Genomic DNA, 17,300 nt, shown 5'->3' on the forward strand with positions numbered 1-17,300 from the left:
GCAGCTTTTAATAATTTAAGTTTTAATGAGAATATAGTAGAGTTGTAAATTAATATTAACCCTTTAAGCCAGAAAAAAGAAAACTTTTAGCAGCTTTTAACAATTAACAATTTAGTTTAATTAGAATAGAGATAATAAAGAATATAGTAAAATTCATATAGTAAAGAAGAGAAATATAGGAAAGAGGTAGAGAAAGAAATTTCCTAATGTCTATACTAATTATCCTATAACTATCTATAACTGCCTATAATTACTATCTAAAACTGCCTATATTTACCTATAACTGCCTGTAACTTCCACTAATAACAAGGACCCCACAAAGTTCCAACCCAATCCAGCCCAATCAAAACCAACCCAATCAGTGTTTAATCCAACCCCAATTAGGTCTGTCAACGAAAACCAGCCACCATCCAAAAAGTTCAAGGAAGGGGAAAAAACCTAACAGCCCCAACCGAAAGTCAAAACCCCAAAAAGCAAAAAGACCTCTAAAGGCTAAAGCCAAAAGCCCTCTCAGTAAGCTCAGGCCTGCCTTTATATTCCAGCAACTAAATACCAACCACCAACTAATCACCAACCCACACCACCAGCAACCAACCCCCACTGACCAATTCACACCCAGCAGCCAACTTCCTCATAACTGCCAGACAGCCACTGACAACTCTGACCAACTGACCCTGGGCCAGCAAGGGGCTCCCTGGTTCCTACTTTCTGTCACTGTGGTCTTGTTAATCCCTGCACATCTCCTTGGTAAGAGTACCTCCAGGGCCCCCATTAAATTAAAAAAAGAATAAAGAATTCCTTCTTACAAGTGGAGGGTAGAAGGCCTTAATATACATGTTCTGGGGAGTGATGAAGAGACATACATGAATAAATTACTGAAAAACAATAAGAAGGCTGCAGTTAAGGTGAGTTTTGAAAGATACATGGAGTTTTAAAGGGGGGAAGGTAATAAAGGAGTGCATTCTAGGATGGAGGACAACCAGGGCAAAAGCACAAAAATGGGAGCTAGTGTCCTATGTGAGGAAGAGCAAGAAAACTAATAAAGATAGATCATAAAGTTCAACGTATAGGAAGATTAGAAAGGCAGGATGATAATAATAAATTTGTCAATAATAATAGCAATCACAACAATAATGAATAGTATTTTTATAGTGCTCTACAGATTGTAAAGCACTTTATATAAAATGTTATTGCATTCAACTCTTAAAACAAGTGTGTGAAGTAAATGGTATTTATTATACCCACTTTACAAGTGAAGAAACTGAGATAGGAAGAATTTAAGTGACTATAGAGTATAGATATATAGAGTATAGATAGCTATAAATGTCTTGGGAAAATCTGAACTCAGGCCCTCCTGACTTCAAGATCAATATAATATCCTCTATACCACCTAGTTGCCTAGAATAATACCAAATTTTGAGAAATTCCAAGTGCCAAATATTATAACCATATACAACAACTTGCCCATCCATTTCTCAAATGATGGACAAACTTTTCAGTTTCCAATTCTTTGCCACTACAAAAAGAGCTGCTATAAATATTTTGGTACAGGTAGATCTTTTCCCTTATCTCTGATCTCTTTGGGATACAGACTCAGTAGTGGTATTTCTGGATCAAAGAGTACATATACATAAGTTTATGGCCCTTTGAGCCTGGTTCCTTATTGCTCTCCAGAATGGTTGCATCAGTTAATAATTCCATTAACTGCATTAGTGTTCCAATTTTCCCACATCCTTACCAACATTCATCATTTTCCTAGAGTTGTTTCAATTTGCATTTCTCTAATCAGTAGTGATTTTCATATGCTATAGATAGCTTTAATTTCTTCCTCTGAAAATTGTCTGTTCATATCCTTTGACTATTTTTCAATTTGGGAATGTTTTGTATTCTTATAAATTTGACTCAGTTCTCTATATATTTGAGAAATGAAGCATTTGTCAGAGACACTTAAAATATTTTTTCCCCAAATTTGTTGTTTCTCTTTTAATCTTGGTTTCAATGGTTTTGTTAGTACAAAACCTTTTTAACTTAATGCAATCAAAATTATCCATTTCCTTTTTCATAATATTCTCTATGTCTTGTTTAGTCATAAATTCTTCCCTTATCTTCTCCAAAAATCTGATAGGTAAATTTTTCCATAGTCCCTTAATTTGTTTAGGTGTAACATCCTTTATTTCTAGATCAAATTTCACTTTGTTCTGGCATATGGTGTGAAATGTTGATCCATACCTAGTTTCTGCCTTGATGTTTTCTTGTTTTCCAAGCAGTTTTTGTCAGATAGTGAGTTCTTTCCCCAAAAGCTTGGATCTTTGGATTTCTTAAACAGGAAGTTTTATAGACATTAACTAATGTGTGTTGATAACCTAATCTGTTCCATTAAACCACAATCTATTTCTTAGCCAGTGTCAGATCATTTTGATTTCAAACTATTCATTATAGTTTGAAATCTGGTAGAACTAGGCTTCTTTCTTTCATATTTTTTTTATTGGTTGCGTTGATATTCTTGACCTTTTATTCTTCCAGATAAATTTTGTTATTATTCTTTATAACTCTATGACATAATTTTTGGGTAGTTTGATATTTGTCTTCAATTTCCTTTTCTGCTCTTATTGCCATTTCTAATACAATATTAAATAGTAGCAGTGATAATAGGCTTACTTTCCTCACCCCTGATCTTATTGGGAAGGGCTTTAGTTTATTCCCATTAAAGATAATGCTTGCTAGAGGCAAGTAGGTGGCTCAGAGGATTGAGAGCCATGCCTAGAGGCAGAAGGTCCTGAGTTCAGATTTGGCCTCAAGCAATTCCTAGTTGTGTGACCCTAAGCAAGTCACTTAACCTCTATTGCCTAGCCCTTATTGCTCTTCTGCCTTGGAACCAATACCCAGTATTGGTTATGAATTCACTTTTTTCATTTTTAGCACTAGCAGTTTGGTTTTTTCTTTTTTTAATCAAATTATCTATTTTCTTTTATTTTTTCTCTTTTTTTTCATAGAATCAGCTCCTTGTCTTATTTATTAATTCATTTTTTACTTTCACTTTTATTAATCTCTCCCTTGATTTTCAGGATTTCAATTTCAGATTTAATTGGTGATTTTTAATTTGTTTTTTTTTCTAGGTTTTTTTTTAATTGCATGTCCAATTCATTGATCTACTCTTTTTCTATTTTATTGATGTAAGCATTTAGAGATAAATTTTTCCCTAAGTACCACTTTGGCTGAATTTTAGTATGTTGTTTCCTCATTGACATTTTCTTTAATGTAATTGTTGATTGTTTCTATAATTTGTTCTTTGACCCATTTGTTCTTTAAGATAAGATTATTTAGTTTCCAATTAATTTTTAATGTTTCTTTCTGCTGCCCTTTGTTGAATGCGATTATGGTAGTGACTTCTTACTTGGATAAAAGAGGACTGGTTATAAAAGGGTTTTATACAAGTAGAAATGACAGTATTTCACAACTAATTGGATATATGTGGTAAATGACTTAAAAGATGACCCAAGGTTGCAAACCTGAGCAACAAGCAGAATGACAGTGCCCTCAAAAGTAGTAGTAAAGTTCTGGAGAGGAGAGGTTATAGGGGGACAGATAATGAGTTCTGTTCTAGATTATGCTGAATTTAAAATGCCTACTGTTTATATAACTATTAAAATGTCCAACTGGAAATTGGTGATGTAAGTTTGAGTTATCCAGACTTATAACTTCAGAGTCATCCTTATTTCTTCCCTCTCATCCTTGGATCTACTCTTAGAACCTTAATTGCTAAGTCTTATCAATTCCACTTCTAAAAGATCTCCTCTTTCCCTTTCTTTCTTCTCTATTTCCTGTCTAATTCAAGTCTTCATTAAAATAATCAGAGCCCGTAACTGTCCCTCCAGTGTCTTGCTACTACACACCATATATTTTGTTATTGTTGCCAAAACAATCTTCCTGATATATAAGAATATTAGGAATATATATAATTCCACTCCTTTCAAATAGCCTGATATTCCTTACTTCCAATGTACCTTATTTTTGTTACTGCACTCATTAGCCAAATTTGATTATTCAGTATTCTTAAGTTTTGTCCTGCCCTCTCCTAAAAATTTTAGATTTTTATTATACCTGTTTTTTAAAGTAGAGCATATTTTAAAGTACAGTATGTGTTATTCTATAAATAGAAAGTTATAGCCTAGAAGGGACCTTCAAAATATTCTATTGAAATCCATTTATTTTACATCTGAGGAAGCAAAGGGTCAAAAATGGGAAGTCATTTGACCAAGATTGTACTGATAATCAGGAACAGAACCAGACCTAAAACTTAGTTTTCTAACAGTGTAATTCATCTTTGTATCTTCCACCATGTTCCACACAGTTCCTTACACAGAATAGGTAATCAAAAGGTGTTCTATTAATTGAATTCAAGCATCATCTGATTATTTCCAGTAAAGCAATTAAAATAAACTTGAGACCAATTTTTTAATTTTTAAAATAATTTATTAATTGAGTGGTCAAGACATCCTAATTGTGGTCAGATGACTCTCTCAATCATCATAAGACAGATGGAAAAAATTTGAAACAAGTATACATATACATTTTGGGGAGTTCATAATTCAGCCCCTTCTTTGAATATACCAAGACACATTTAACTGGAGATAGCTAATTAAAAGTTAAGGATTCACTCATCTGTAGGAAAGATATTATTATAGAACTTTTGTAGTCAGCCCAAGTCTATAAAAGGGCCGCATTCTTCATTTCAAAGAGAATGCAAAAATCTATAGACTGAATGGAACCAGGTCTCAGAAATTATCCCTAATGTAGCCTTTATAATCCAGGACCCTGATATGAAAAATAATATAGTATATAAAAAATAAATTCTCACACTAACAACATAATGATGATAATTCAGTTGCCAATAGAAAATCCTCTCCTAAGAAATTATATATGCTGCTCTTCACTGAATAGGCACCAAGTAAATATTTGTTAAATAAATAAATGAGTGTGTACATTTTCTTTTTAAACAGATCAACCATTCTGATAACACCAAAAACAGATATTCGGGTTGGCCAGCTGAAATACAGATAGAAGGATGTATACCCTATGGTATCTAGGCTACAATTGTAACTTCTTAATAAATAAACTTTCCTAGTTATATATTTAAGAAAATTATTTTCTCAAATAATTTTCTAAAAAATTATAGAATGTAAGCCTCTTCAGGGCAAGGATTTTATATCCCAGTATGATAACTAATGTTTGGCAAATGTTTGTTGAATTGAATTAAAATGAATAAAGCACCATTCTAAAAAATCAATCAAAAAGCCTTTATCTTTATCTTTTATATTTTAAAGATAGCCTTTATAAATGCTCTTATAATTATTATTATATTTTATTTGTTATTTTAGATCTTTTCAGAGGTTTTATTGATAGAAAGTGTTCAGTGATATTACAGGTATATTAAAGTATTGCTTTCTGAATTGTTGCCAAAAAATGATAGAATTCTGGTCCCATAATTCCATAATTCCAACCACTTCTGTATCCCAATACTTATTGTTTGTTGTAAAAATGGGTCCAGTTAGCAATGTAGTCTCAGCAGGATCCAAGCCCCAGGCTGCAAACCTCTAGCAAGGGGAAGGGGAGTGAGTGGATGGAATTCTTTCTCCTCCATCTCCTTAGGCAGTTGCAGCTTCTGGTAACTGTTATTAACAGAATTTCTTTCTTTCCAGAAATGGAGGCTATCTGACTTGACTATCACAGGGCTAAATTGGCTGGCAAAAAGGGAATAATCCCACAGAAATTGGCAACTTCCACTGTTGGAGACTTATTCCTTAGAGCCCAAGATAGGTAAAGTGCTCAGGATGTCTTCAAGTAATTTTCCTGAAGATAGCTACTCTCAGGATCTGGCCAGGATGGAGATTTAGCTTAGGTAATGTCTGAATTGGGTTTATATAGCTTGAAAATACAGCACCTCATACCCACACTCTGAACAAGAGAAGGGATTTATTAATTCAGGGAAAACAGAAGGAGGGAAAAGTTCTAGGATTGAGGATGAGGTAAAAATCTATCTAAATCAACTCTGACAGGGGTCTAATTACTCAAATATACAAGGAGTTAAAGCAATTGTATAAAAAATCAAGCCATTCCCCAATTGATAAATGGGCAAGAGACATGAATAGGCAATTTTCAGGTAAAGAAATCAAAAGTATCAATAAGCACATGAGAAAGTGTTCCAAATCTCTAATAATTAGAGAAATGCAAATCAAAACAACTCTGAGGTATCACCTCACACCTAGCAGATTGGCTAAAATGAAAGAAGGGGAGAGTAATGAATGCTGGAGGGGATGTGGCAAAATTGGGACATTAATGCATTGCTGGTGGAGCTGTGAACTGATCCAGCCTTTCTGGCTGGCAATTTGGAATCATGCTCAAAGGGCTATAAAAGACTGCCTGCCCTTTGATCCAGCCATACCATTGCTGGGTTTATACCCCAAAGAGATCATAGATAAACAGACTTGTATGAAAATATTTATAGCTGCGCTTTTTGTGGTGGCAACAAATTGGAAAAGGAGGGGATGTCTTTCAATTGGGGAATGGCTGAACAAACTGTGGTATATGCGGGTGATGGAATACTATTGTGCTAAAAGGAATAATAAACTGGAGGAGTTCCAGGCGAACTGGAGAGACCTCCGGGAACTGATGCAGAGCGAAAGGAGCAGAGCCAGAAGAACATTGTACACAGAGACTGATATACTGTGGTAAAATCAAATGTAATGGGCTTCTGTACCAGCAGCAATACAATGACCCAGGACAATTCCAAGGGATTTATGGTAAAGATGCTACCCACATTCAGAGGAAGGACTGTAGGAGAGGAAACATATAAGAAAAACAACTGCTTGAACGCATGGGTCGGGGTGGACGTGATTGAGGATGTGGACTCGAAACTACCACACCAATGCAACTACCAACAATTTGGAAATTGGTCTTGATCAAGGACACATGACAAAACTAGTGGAAATGTGCATCGGCCATGGGTGGGGGGAGGGCGGGGGGGGGGTGAAGGGGATAAGAGGAGTATGAATCAGGCAACCATGTTAAAAATGTATATTAATAAATGTTAAAAAAAACAAAAAAAAATCTATCTAAATCTTCAAGGTGCTGTCAGAATAGCTATCCCTTCCAGAGGGGAAAGCCTCTGAAAAAAACTATTTCTCCCCTAACTCCCTCACAATCTAAACTTTCTCCTAAAATATAATATTAACAATTCCAAGATGGTAAAGATGATCTTGATCGTAGACCTGTAATTGTTGAGGGATTGGCTGGGACACTGCTTACAAAGTTTTGTCACAGTGCTCACAGCCTTTGGGAAACAGTCTGGATAGAGTCAGTAAGGAGTATTCAGCAATAAACCACCCTGCTCTCTGGGTTAGAGATAAACTAAGCTACTGAGAAAGAAGTAATTCCTACCCCCTTCCAGCCACCCAGCTCCCTCTGGCCCCCAAGGAGTGAGTTTGCCAAGCTGGGTGTCCTGCTTTTTTATACCCACATTCTTTTTTTTTTTAATTTTTTTTTTTAACTTTAAACCCTTAACTTCTGTGTATTGACTTATAGGTGGAAGAGTGGTAAGGGTAGGCAATGGGGGTCAAGTGACTTGCCCAGGGTCACACAGCTGGGAAGTGTCTGAGGCCAGATTTGAACCTAGGACCTCCTGTCTCTAGGCCTGGCTCTCAATCCATTGAGCTACCCAGCTGTCCCCTATACCCACATTCTTAACTGCCCCACCTGCTCCCTCTCCTGGAATTTGGGAGGGTACTGTGGAATTCTGTGAGGCAGTTCACCCTACTTAAGATTATGCATGTTACATTGTGCAATTCATTCAGCTGTTTAAGAAGGCAGTTTGGTATCAACTCTAGAGTCAGAGGATCTGACTATGATTTTAGGTGTCACATAACCTCCCTAAGCCTCAGTTTTCTTATCTATAAAATGAAGATGTTGGAAAAGATAACCTCTGAAGGATCTTTTCTTTCTAGATTTATGATTCTATGATGTAAGTCTATCACTAGCATAGCACCACTAGTGCAAGCCCTCAGAGGTTGGCAATTTTAGCAGATGGGAGTATTTGGGAAACACAGAGTGCAGGACCTGGAAACAGAAAGACCTGACCAGACCCGGCCTCAGATCTATATGACCCTGGGAAAGTCACTTAACTTCTCTTTCCTTAATAGCTTCTGAGTTTCCTTATCTGTAAAATGGGGGAAATGATAGCACCTACTTCTCAGGGTTGTCTGTGAGGATCAAATAAGATAATAATTGTAGTTAAGTGCTATACAAATGATAGCTTTTATTATTATTTGCAAATTCACATACTTTACTTATCCTCAGAGTTTGCCCAAGGTTCATTTATTGCTCTGTATATTTCCTCGATATGGGAATCGAACACCAGTTTTTCAGTTTCTGAAGCACAAATCCGTTTGGGGTGAGGGAGAACTGCTGGCAAGGCTGCAGTTTAAATACCCAAAGTACAAATATGAATCAAGTTATGGAACAAACAGTCTTATTCTCACATACAAAAAGTTAATTTTAAACAATAATCATCTAATGAGAGGCTAATTTTATTCAAACCTTGGGTCATTTGCTAATGACTTCCTTGTAAGATTTACTTATTAACTACTTTACATTTCTCCTCTGGTAAATACAGCCTAATCCACACAACAGCAGCTGATCTTATAGCCAACATCCTACTATTCCGGTGCCCAGGAACATTGGTGAGTTTACTTTAGAAATCTTACCAAACCTGCACTTAAAAAAAACAGAACAAGGAGTCAGTCAAACACATGCTTGTCCAGGAAGAAATGGACTTATGGCCAGTTAGGGGGACAGGGCTTGGGGGTCAGGGGATAAGTCCCCCCATGAACCCCTCAGAGCTCAGAAAATCACCCTATACTTCAAGAAGGTAAGCAAACTGATGGGCAGGAGTTGCTTCTTTATATTATATATTCATGAAGTTCTCACTTGGAAGTTCATTTAAAATGTCATTATATATAGGGAGTATACAGAGTGGGAGGAGGAAAGGAGTGTCTCATGTCCTTCATGTCTCAAGGGGATGCTACTCTTATATATGTGAAGTGATTTCACACTTTTAACTCTTTCATCTCCAACTATACTGTCAACTCCTTGAAAAGAACTGTCTTGTACATTTTTTCCATTCTTAGCACCAACCACAATGTGAATACATAGTAAATACCCAATGACTATTTGATGAGACTGTTATTTAGAGTGATGAAGAAAAAACCATATACCAGAGGCAACTAGGTAATGGAATCTTCCTCCTTCTCTAGACTGTCACCTTGTGGCTCATTTCTATGCCACCCTCACCACCCTGAAATACTTCTGACTGTAGAAATAATCTATTTTCTGCCTGGCTGATTTCCCCCCAGGCTTTCCATTTAAGGAGGCCCAGGCCAGATACTTCATCCCTCTTCAAGCTGGACTACTGACTCATCTCCACAGGAATTTCTCTGCCATATATCTGAGCCAGGTATCTTTCTCTGTTCCCGCCTATTCCCACTACCTACTTTTAGCTCCCTTTAACAGATGGTCTTCCCCCATTGGAATATAAACTCCCTGAAGACAATGACTTTTTCTTTCTGCTCATACTTATATTCCTAAGTGCCTGGTACTTTTAAAAAGTGCTTGTTGACTGACTGACTATAGAAAGAGGAGTGGGCCTGGAGTCAAGAAGACTTGAGTTCAAATATGACTTCAGATACTTACTGTGTAACTCTAGAGTTATTACTTCTACTTCATCTTCTCTCTTCCTCCACTTCCTCATCTATAAAATGGAGATAATAATACTATCTATCTTTCAGTGTTGTTATAAAGATAAAAAGAGATAGTACTTACAAAGAGCTATATAAATATTAACTATTATATGTTTATATCCCTAGTTCCATATTCACAGGGGTTCAGCCCTGGACGAGACTGAGAGAGAAGGCATCTAGTTTTTATTATTATTATTATTATTATTGCCTCTAACTCTTTACCAGAACTACTCCAGAACCTTAGGGAATTATCGCTTAAAATTTAAATTTAATCTTCTCTGATATCTCCCCAAAAGAAATCAACAGAATCTTTTCTGGAAAGATATTCAACATGCAAATTAGATCAAGTATATGATAGCTGTTTCCTCTTTGTAAAAGAAATGGTTAAAAGGATTAACGGTGTCAAATGTAGCAGGCTGAGAATAGGATGTAGCAGGCTGAGAATAGGAGGGGAGGGGAAATCAACAGTTTTAAGAGTTCACTGGTTTAGTCGAGGTGTGAGAATAGTTTCTCTGATAAAGAATTGTACTTCTCAGGACTACATCCTATCCCAGAGGAATCTAATACCTAGAATGGTAGGGAGGGAGGACATCTAGATATTGAGGGAATACAACTATGCTAAGTCACTCTTTGTGAGTGGTAGGGTATAGCTCTGGGCCTCATAATTTGAGAAATTCCAATCATGACACTATTTCTATTTGACATTACTTTTATCATTAATTACTATTTCTAAGGATGAGAAATAGTATAAAAAAGGAGAGAGTGTGGTAATAGAGGAAAATTTGGTAGTTTCTGGAATACCAAATTTGAACTTCCTTCTCTGATTCCTATGATGGTACTTCCCAACTCTCATTATTCTGCTTGCTAGAGATCCAGAAGGTGCCTGACATCTCCCTTCAGGAGTTCTGAATACTTTCACTCAGGAGCCCTTACAATTATAATTGTCATTGTTTATCAGTTAGCCAACTGGAGTTGATTAAATTTCAAAAAAGGTTTATTTACCCAAATAGAACAGTTGATACAAAAACATTCCTCCCCAAAATCTGAGACTTATTCTCTCACAGATACAAATAAGAGTTTATAAGACAGTGGACTCAAGCTCAGAAAATATATATGGCAAAGAGATCATTCACAATTCCTACTTAGATAGAAGTCATTTTCTCCCTCAGTTGAATGCTTATGAAGATACTTGAAGATAACATAAAGGTAATAAGATCATTACTTGAAGTGTGTGTAGCTCTTTACTAGACCCTAAAGGTTGTGCCTTTTATAGAATACTGAAACTATACTTCTCTCCACCCCCAAAGGAGTCACACTCCCTGATTCAGCCTCTCTTTTGAATGTCTAATTTGTCCTCTCTTGACTCCCAGCTGGATGTGTTATTTTTTACTGGTCCATTCTCTCCAATGGCTTTTTAGCAATGAGAAGGAGAGGGATATTGTAACATCCCATTAGGGTTTACTGTCCCTCCCCAAACTTGTCTGGTTGCATGCTTTGGATCATAAAAGTGCTCTCCCAGTTTAGCTAGAATTTTCTTAATAGAATCTTCTTCTCTAATCTACATATGCCCAGAATTATGTAAAATTCTTTCAGCCAGTTCCAATACTTTTTGTCATCTGATTTTATCCAACATCTTTATAAATTAGTAATGAAGTTGTATTTTTTATTAAATGATTGTTTTACTGATGGGATCGAGAAATCATTCATATTATTTTTACTTCTTTGATTCTATAACTCAATCAAAGTCATCCTCATTTGATAAATCTACCAGATCACAGTCTCATTGTTACATTATTTGGTGTTTGAGTATGAAGATACCCCTCATATCTGTTTTGTTTAATTTAATTTCCCATGTCTTTCACTGTTGGACTCCACAAATATGTCATCTGCCTTTATCTCCATTTCTTCTAGTCTTGTTCCCTTCTTAAAATGCTATAGTCTGTGTTTTATTTTCACTAGTCCATTAAGATTATTACTACTATTGCTTTGTTATTGATACTTATAATAGGATACATAGCACAGCAGACTGGACCTGGGGTCTCTAGAGTCAGGAAGACCTGAGTTCAAATCCAGCCCAGATATTTATTTACTACCTGTGTGACCCTGGGCAAATCACTTAATCTCCACCTCAGTTTCCTCAAATGTAGAATTGGGGTAATAACAGTACTTATCTCTTAGAGCTGTTCTGAGGATCAAATGCACATAGTAGATACTTAATAAATGCTTTTTCCTTCCTTCCTCCCTTTACTTCCCTTTTTCCTTCCAATAACTTATAAATTTCTAATAATTTGTATATTACAAAGAGATTTTCCAGCTTGTGAAGTGAATAGTCTACATATTCTTTTCTCCATCTTATAGATAAGAAATATAAGATCCAAGGAGGTTTTGACTTAACATATGGTCAACTCACTAGCAATTATGAGCATGGGAGTCAAACCTAGGCTTTATATCTGTATCTGTGCCCAGTGTTTTTTTACTCTATACCATGCCTTTCCCTAAATAGAAGGTTATTTTCTCAAATTTTAATCAACTTCTTCCTCTACACATTTCACAATTTGGACAGAGACATCATGACAGCTGTTTGGAATGTTATTCAAGACATCGTCTTGAGTTCTTTCTAACAGATTCTATGATATCCTCATTGAATTTTTTGCTCTTGGACCTCATCTGAATGTATGCTCCATTCTAGGAAGGATTTCTATGAACTTTATTGTTACCCTTGAGAAGAGAGAACTTTAGATGGGACATGACAAATATATCCAAGTATTTTGAAAGGTTGCCATGAAAAAGATATATTAAAATTCTTTTGTTTACCACCCTGCCAAAGAATAGATGAAGGATCAGTGGATGGGCATTTTAGCAAAACAGTTTTAGCTTTAATGGAACAAGTGTTCATCATTCAAACCTGTTTAATCTTTTTACCATTATTCTAATATCCAAAGTATTCGATTTTCCTCACAAATTTACTACATAACACATTAAAGTTATTGGCTTCCATGGCAACAAATATGTTTTCCTTCCTTTCTTGTTAGTTTACTCTGACTTCCTTACCTTCCATTCTCTTATGTTTCATATTTTAAGTGTAATAGAGTTACAATAGTTAGGATGAAGAAGGACGCACACATATACCATTTGTAGTGTAAGTGGCATTTGTAACATTGTCAGCCAACCTCACTTGATTGTCATCTGAGCCTTCTTTTTCACTTGCTTTCATATTTAATCTTAATAATTTTATAAAGAAAGAAGTTGTTTTAAACCAGAATTAGCTCTATGAGATCTATATCCCAAAGATATCAGAGATGGGGGAAAGGAGCTACTTATACAAAGATATTTATAGCAGCTCTTTTTGTGGTGGCAAGGAATTGGATGTCCATCAATTGGAGAATTCTGAACAATCTATGATATAAGGTTGTAATGGAATGCTATTGTGACATAAGAAGATGGAATAGAACAACTGCAAAAAAAAATTGGAAAAATTTATGTGATAAAAAGTGAATTGAACAGATCCAGGAGAATATTATAAACAGTAACAGCAATACTATAGCATGGTCATCTATGAATGATTTAGCTATTAGCACAGTAAAGATTCAAGAAATTCCCTACAAAAAAAGGCTTTCTATTGTGATAGAAAAAAAACTGATGGAGGGGACAGCTAGGTTGCTCAGTGGATTGAAAGCTGAGCCTAGAGACAGAGGTCCTTGGTTCAAATCTGGCCTCAGATACTTCCTAGCTTAACCCTCATTGCCTAGCCCTTACCACTCTTCTGCCTTAGAACCAAGAGAAGGTAAGAGTTTTTAAAAAAAAAGATGATGGAGTCTGAAGGCAGATTAAAGCATATCATTTTTCACCTTATTTCTTTCGTGAGTTTTTTCTTGTACAAGTGACATAACACAACAAAAGATGGAAATATGCATTTCATGATAGCACATACATAATCTACATTATATTGCCTGCCATCTCAGGGAAGGGGAAGAAGAAAGAGAAAGGAAGAGAATATGATTTCAAAATGTCAGAAACATTTCTTTAAGATTATTTTTACAGGTAATCTAGAAAAAACTAATTTTTAAAATTTTAAAGAAAAAGACAAAAATGTAGAGAACACAATCTCTTCACAAAAAAAGTGGCAACAGAAAAAGTGACAAACTTAACTTAAGTTTACTTAAGTTTAGTAGGATTTGTTTTATCAAAGCATACAAAATAAAGCCCAAATCAATTTGATTTTCAGTTTCTGGCTGTACAGAACATTGTAGGGAGGTCTGGTGGAGAGAGGAGATTGAGGAATGGCAAAGAAGGAAAAGAGAAATTAAGAAGAAAAATAAATCTCCTTAATAAACCACATAACCCAAAGAAAGTTTCAGTTTTGAACTATTAAGTCCACCCTCTCTAAAATTGCTACTTACCAAATAACACAGATGTTTTCAATTCTGAGAATTTTGATAGCTCAGTATCTCACCTGCTTCAAAGTGAATTATTTAACCATTATACAGAAAGAAAGTGGAAAGTATTTTTTATGCTGTAGCCAGTATTTAAACATTGTGTTTTCTATTAATGTTTTAGACTATTTTTTTAAACATCTGTAAACCAAAGTACTTGAACAACAGGCTTCATAATGGAACTGGAACACTTATTAAAAATCATTGGGATTCAGTGGAGCACTCAGCAAAACTCTCCCAAATTCCCTTCCACATAATTTTAAAATAATGCCTCAAAAGAATTCTGAAGTTGCAAAACCAAAAAAGGATCAAGGTGAAAACGATTTTCCACAAGACATTTTAGGAGGTCAGCAGAAAAAGTCTGTTCTCACTAGGGGATGATCAAGTCTGAAATACAGTGCAGGCCACTGGTAGCAGGCTTTGGAAGTAGCTTCATTAGTGGCAACAGCACCTGTGGGAACTCTCAACCCATTGATGATAGTTGAACAAATACCTCAGACAGCAATTGCAAGTGATCCTTTGCTGGTGCTGGGTACAGAATTCTATTACATTGCCAATATGGGGCTGTTTGCAATCTAAGGGACAAAAAGGTGGAGAATAATGCTTGTGGTCACTTAGAGGGAATTAGGGACCCTGAACTGAATAGAGGAGCACTTGCATTTGCAATTGCAAGAGAGCAGAAAAACTGGTCACAGTGTAGGACCATGAGGAATGCTAGCACTGATGACTACAGGGGGGAAAGTCCCTTTCTGGGTAAAGACCAAAGCAGTGACTACACCTCTCCTTAGATCACACTACCATAGGTGCACCAAAAACCTATAAATTCCTAAAGCTAGCTCTGAAAAAAGCACCAAGAAAGGAAAGGTATCCTCTCCATCTCAGGAGGAGAGCTCAACATTAACATAAAGTAAAAAGTAAAGAAATAGGCTGTCAAAATGAGCAAATGAAAAAAGTTACTTTCATAACAGGAAGAGAAATATACAAACTGAAGAAAACAACAAAAATCAAAATAGCTACATGGAAAGCTTCAAAGAAAAATGTGAATAGGAAAACAAGCAAAAAAAAAGAATTCCTGGAAGAGCTCAAAAAATATTTTAAAAATAAAATAAGAAATGTGGAGAAAATTTGGGGAAAAAAATGAATGATGCAAGAAATTTATGAAAAGACTGGTGGCACAAAAAAATACTTAAGAAAATAACACCTTAAATAACAAAATTGGCCAAATGGCAAAACATTCAATGAAGATAAAAAAAAAGACCATAAAAAGTATAATTGATAAGATTCAAAAGAAGCATACAAAATAAACAGAAAAGAGAAATCACAAAGAGAATGAACAAGATTAAAATGTTTACACTCCTATATGGGAAGATAATAATTGTAACTCCTAAGAAAGTTATTATTATTAGAGCAGTTAGAAGGAGTATACATAGACAGGGGGCAGACATATGAGTTAACTATGATAGGATGACCTCAAAAAAAATTAAAGGGTGAGAAAGAGGAATACAGCAAGGGAGAAAAGAGAGGAAGGATAGGGAAAATTATTTTACAGAAAAGAGGCACAAAAGGAAGAGCTTTTACAATGGAGAAAATAGGAGAGATGATGAACAACGATGCTTCACTTTTGCTCTCATGAAAATTGGCTCAAATCGAGTACAATATTCACACACATTTCAGGATAGAGATCTGTCTTATCCTAATGGGAAGAAGGAGGAGAAGAGATTTAGAAAAGTGGAGGGTAGGGGGCAGCTGAGTAGCTCAGTGGATTGAGAGTCAGGCCTAGAGACAGGAGGTCCTAGGTTCAAATCTGGCCTCAGACACTTCCCAGCTGTGTGACCCTGGGCAAGTCACTTGACCCCCATTGCCCACCCTTACCACTCTTCCACCTATGAGCCAATTCACAGAAGTTGAGGGTTTAAAAAAATTATTAAAAAAAAAAAAAAGCGGAGGGTACTGATAGAACAGAGGGCAGATTAAGGAAGTAGTAATCAGAATGAAAACAATTTGAGGAGAGACAGGATAAAAAGAGAAAGAAAAAAGGATAAATAGGAGAAAATAGGATGGAAGGAAATATACCACTAGTAATTATAACTATGAATGTGAATAGAATGAACTCATCTATAAAATGGATGTCTGTTGCAGAATGAATTAAAAACAGAATCCAACTGTATGTTGTTTATGAGAAGCTGACTTGAAACAGAAAGATGTACGAAGGATAAAAATAAGGGACTGGAACAGAATCTATTATGCTTCAGCTGAGTTTAAAGAAAAAAAGCAGGTGTGGCAATCATGATCTCAGACAAAGAAAAATAGATTTAATTAAAGGAGATAAGCTAGGAAACTTATCATCATTTTATTTCTCTAGTAGTTCTTTCTTTGCCTCAGGTTCCTTTCTTTGTTGTTTATAATTTTCTTGCATCTGGTCTTTTTTTTCCCTTCATTGCCATTACAAATTGCTTCAATTTGTTGTCTTTGAAACTTAAGCATACAGTTTTCTTTAGCTTGTAGAATCTTGTAATGGCCAATAGGTAACCTTGATAAGCAGCACCCAGAAGGAACAGTATCACTGGTACATAAGAGATAATCTTTCTTAATATTATGTCCAATACTGCAGTTAGTATTTTAAATCCAAGCAAAACATAACAGTGATCTGGTATTTCGACCAGGAAGAAATCGAATACTAATATAATCTAACTATAAAGCAGTTCCCTTAATGTCACCATTGTTGTCAAATTGCTCTTAGTTGCTTCTATTAGTATTGGCAACGTTTGGTTTTTATGTACTGGCGCTTAAAAAAAAACAACCTTGAGCCTTTGTCAGCTGGGTAATTGACAGCCCCTTGTTGCTGGGCAGATTTCAGCCCATGTTCTACTGTGCTGCTTGAAATTCTTTAAAAAATGACCACCCAGCTGCTCCACAGAGGTACTATTATGCAGGCTTCTGAGTTTCTCGCAGGCCAGAACCTGTGAATAGGCCCAAAATTGACTTTTGGGCCCAAAAATGTCCCAGATTTTGTAGATTCTTCCCTTTGCTGGCTCTGCCAACTGAAATATGTAAATTATCTGACTGCATGTTGTTG

The 17,300-nt window shown here is 35.7% G+C and overlaps 1 protein-coding gene across 1 annotated transcript in view; it reads left to right on the forward strand.

The window, feature by feature from the left end:
* The window catches only part of FAM3B (FAM3 metabolism regulating signaling molecule B), an 86,481-nt gene extending 81,208 nt beyond the window's left edge, over window positions 1-5,273 (forward strand). The window contains exon 9 of the mRNA XM_044670313.1: window positions 5,001-5,273. Coding sequence (XP_044526248.1) covers window positions 5,001-5,087 — 87 coding nt within the window. The 3' untranslated portion in view covers window positions 5,088-5,273. The remainder of the gene's footprint in view (window positions 1-5,000) is intronic.
* Window positions 5,274-17,300: the final 12,027 nt, after the last annotated feature.

The sequence above is a fragment of the Gracilinanus agilis genome, chromosome 3 (assembly GCF_016433145.1).
Source record: "Gracilinanus agilis isolate LMUSP501 chromosome 3, AgileGrace, whole genome shotgun sequence".
Lineage (NCBI taxonomy): Eukaryota > Metazoa > Chordata > Mammalia > Didelphimorphia > Didelphidae > Gracilinanus > Gracilinanus agilis.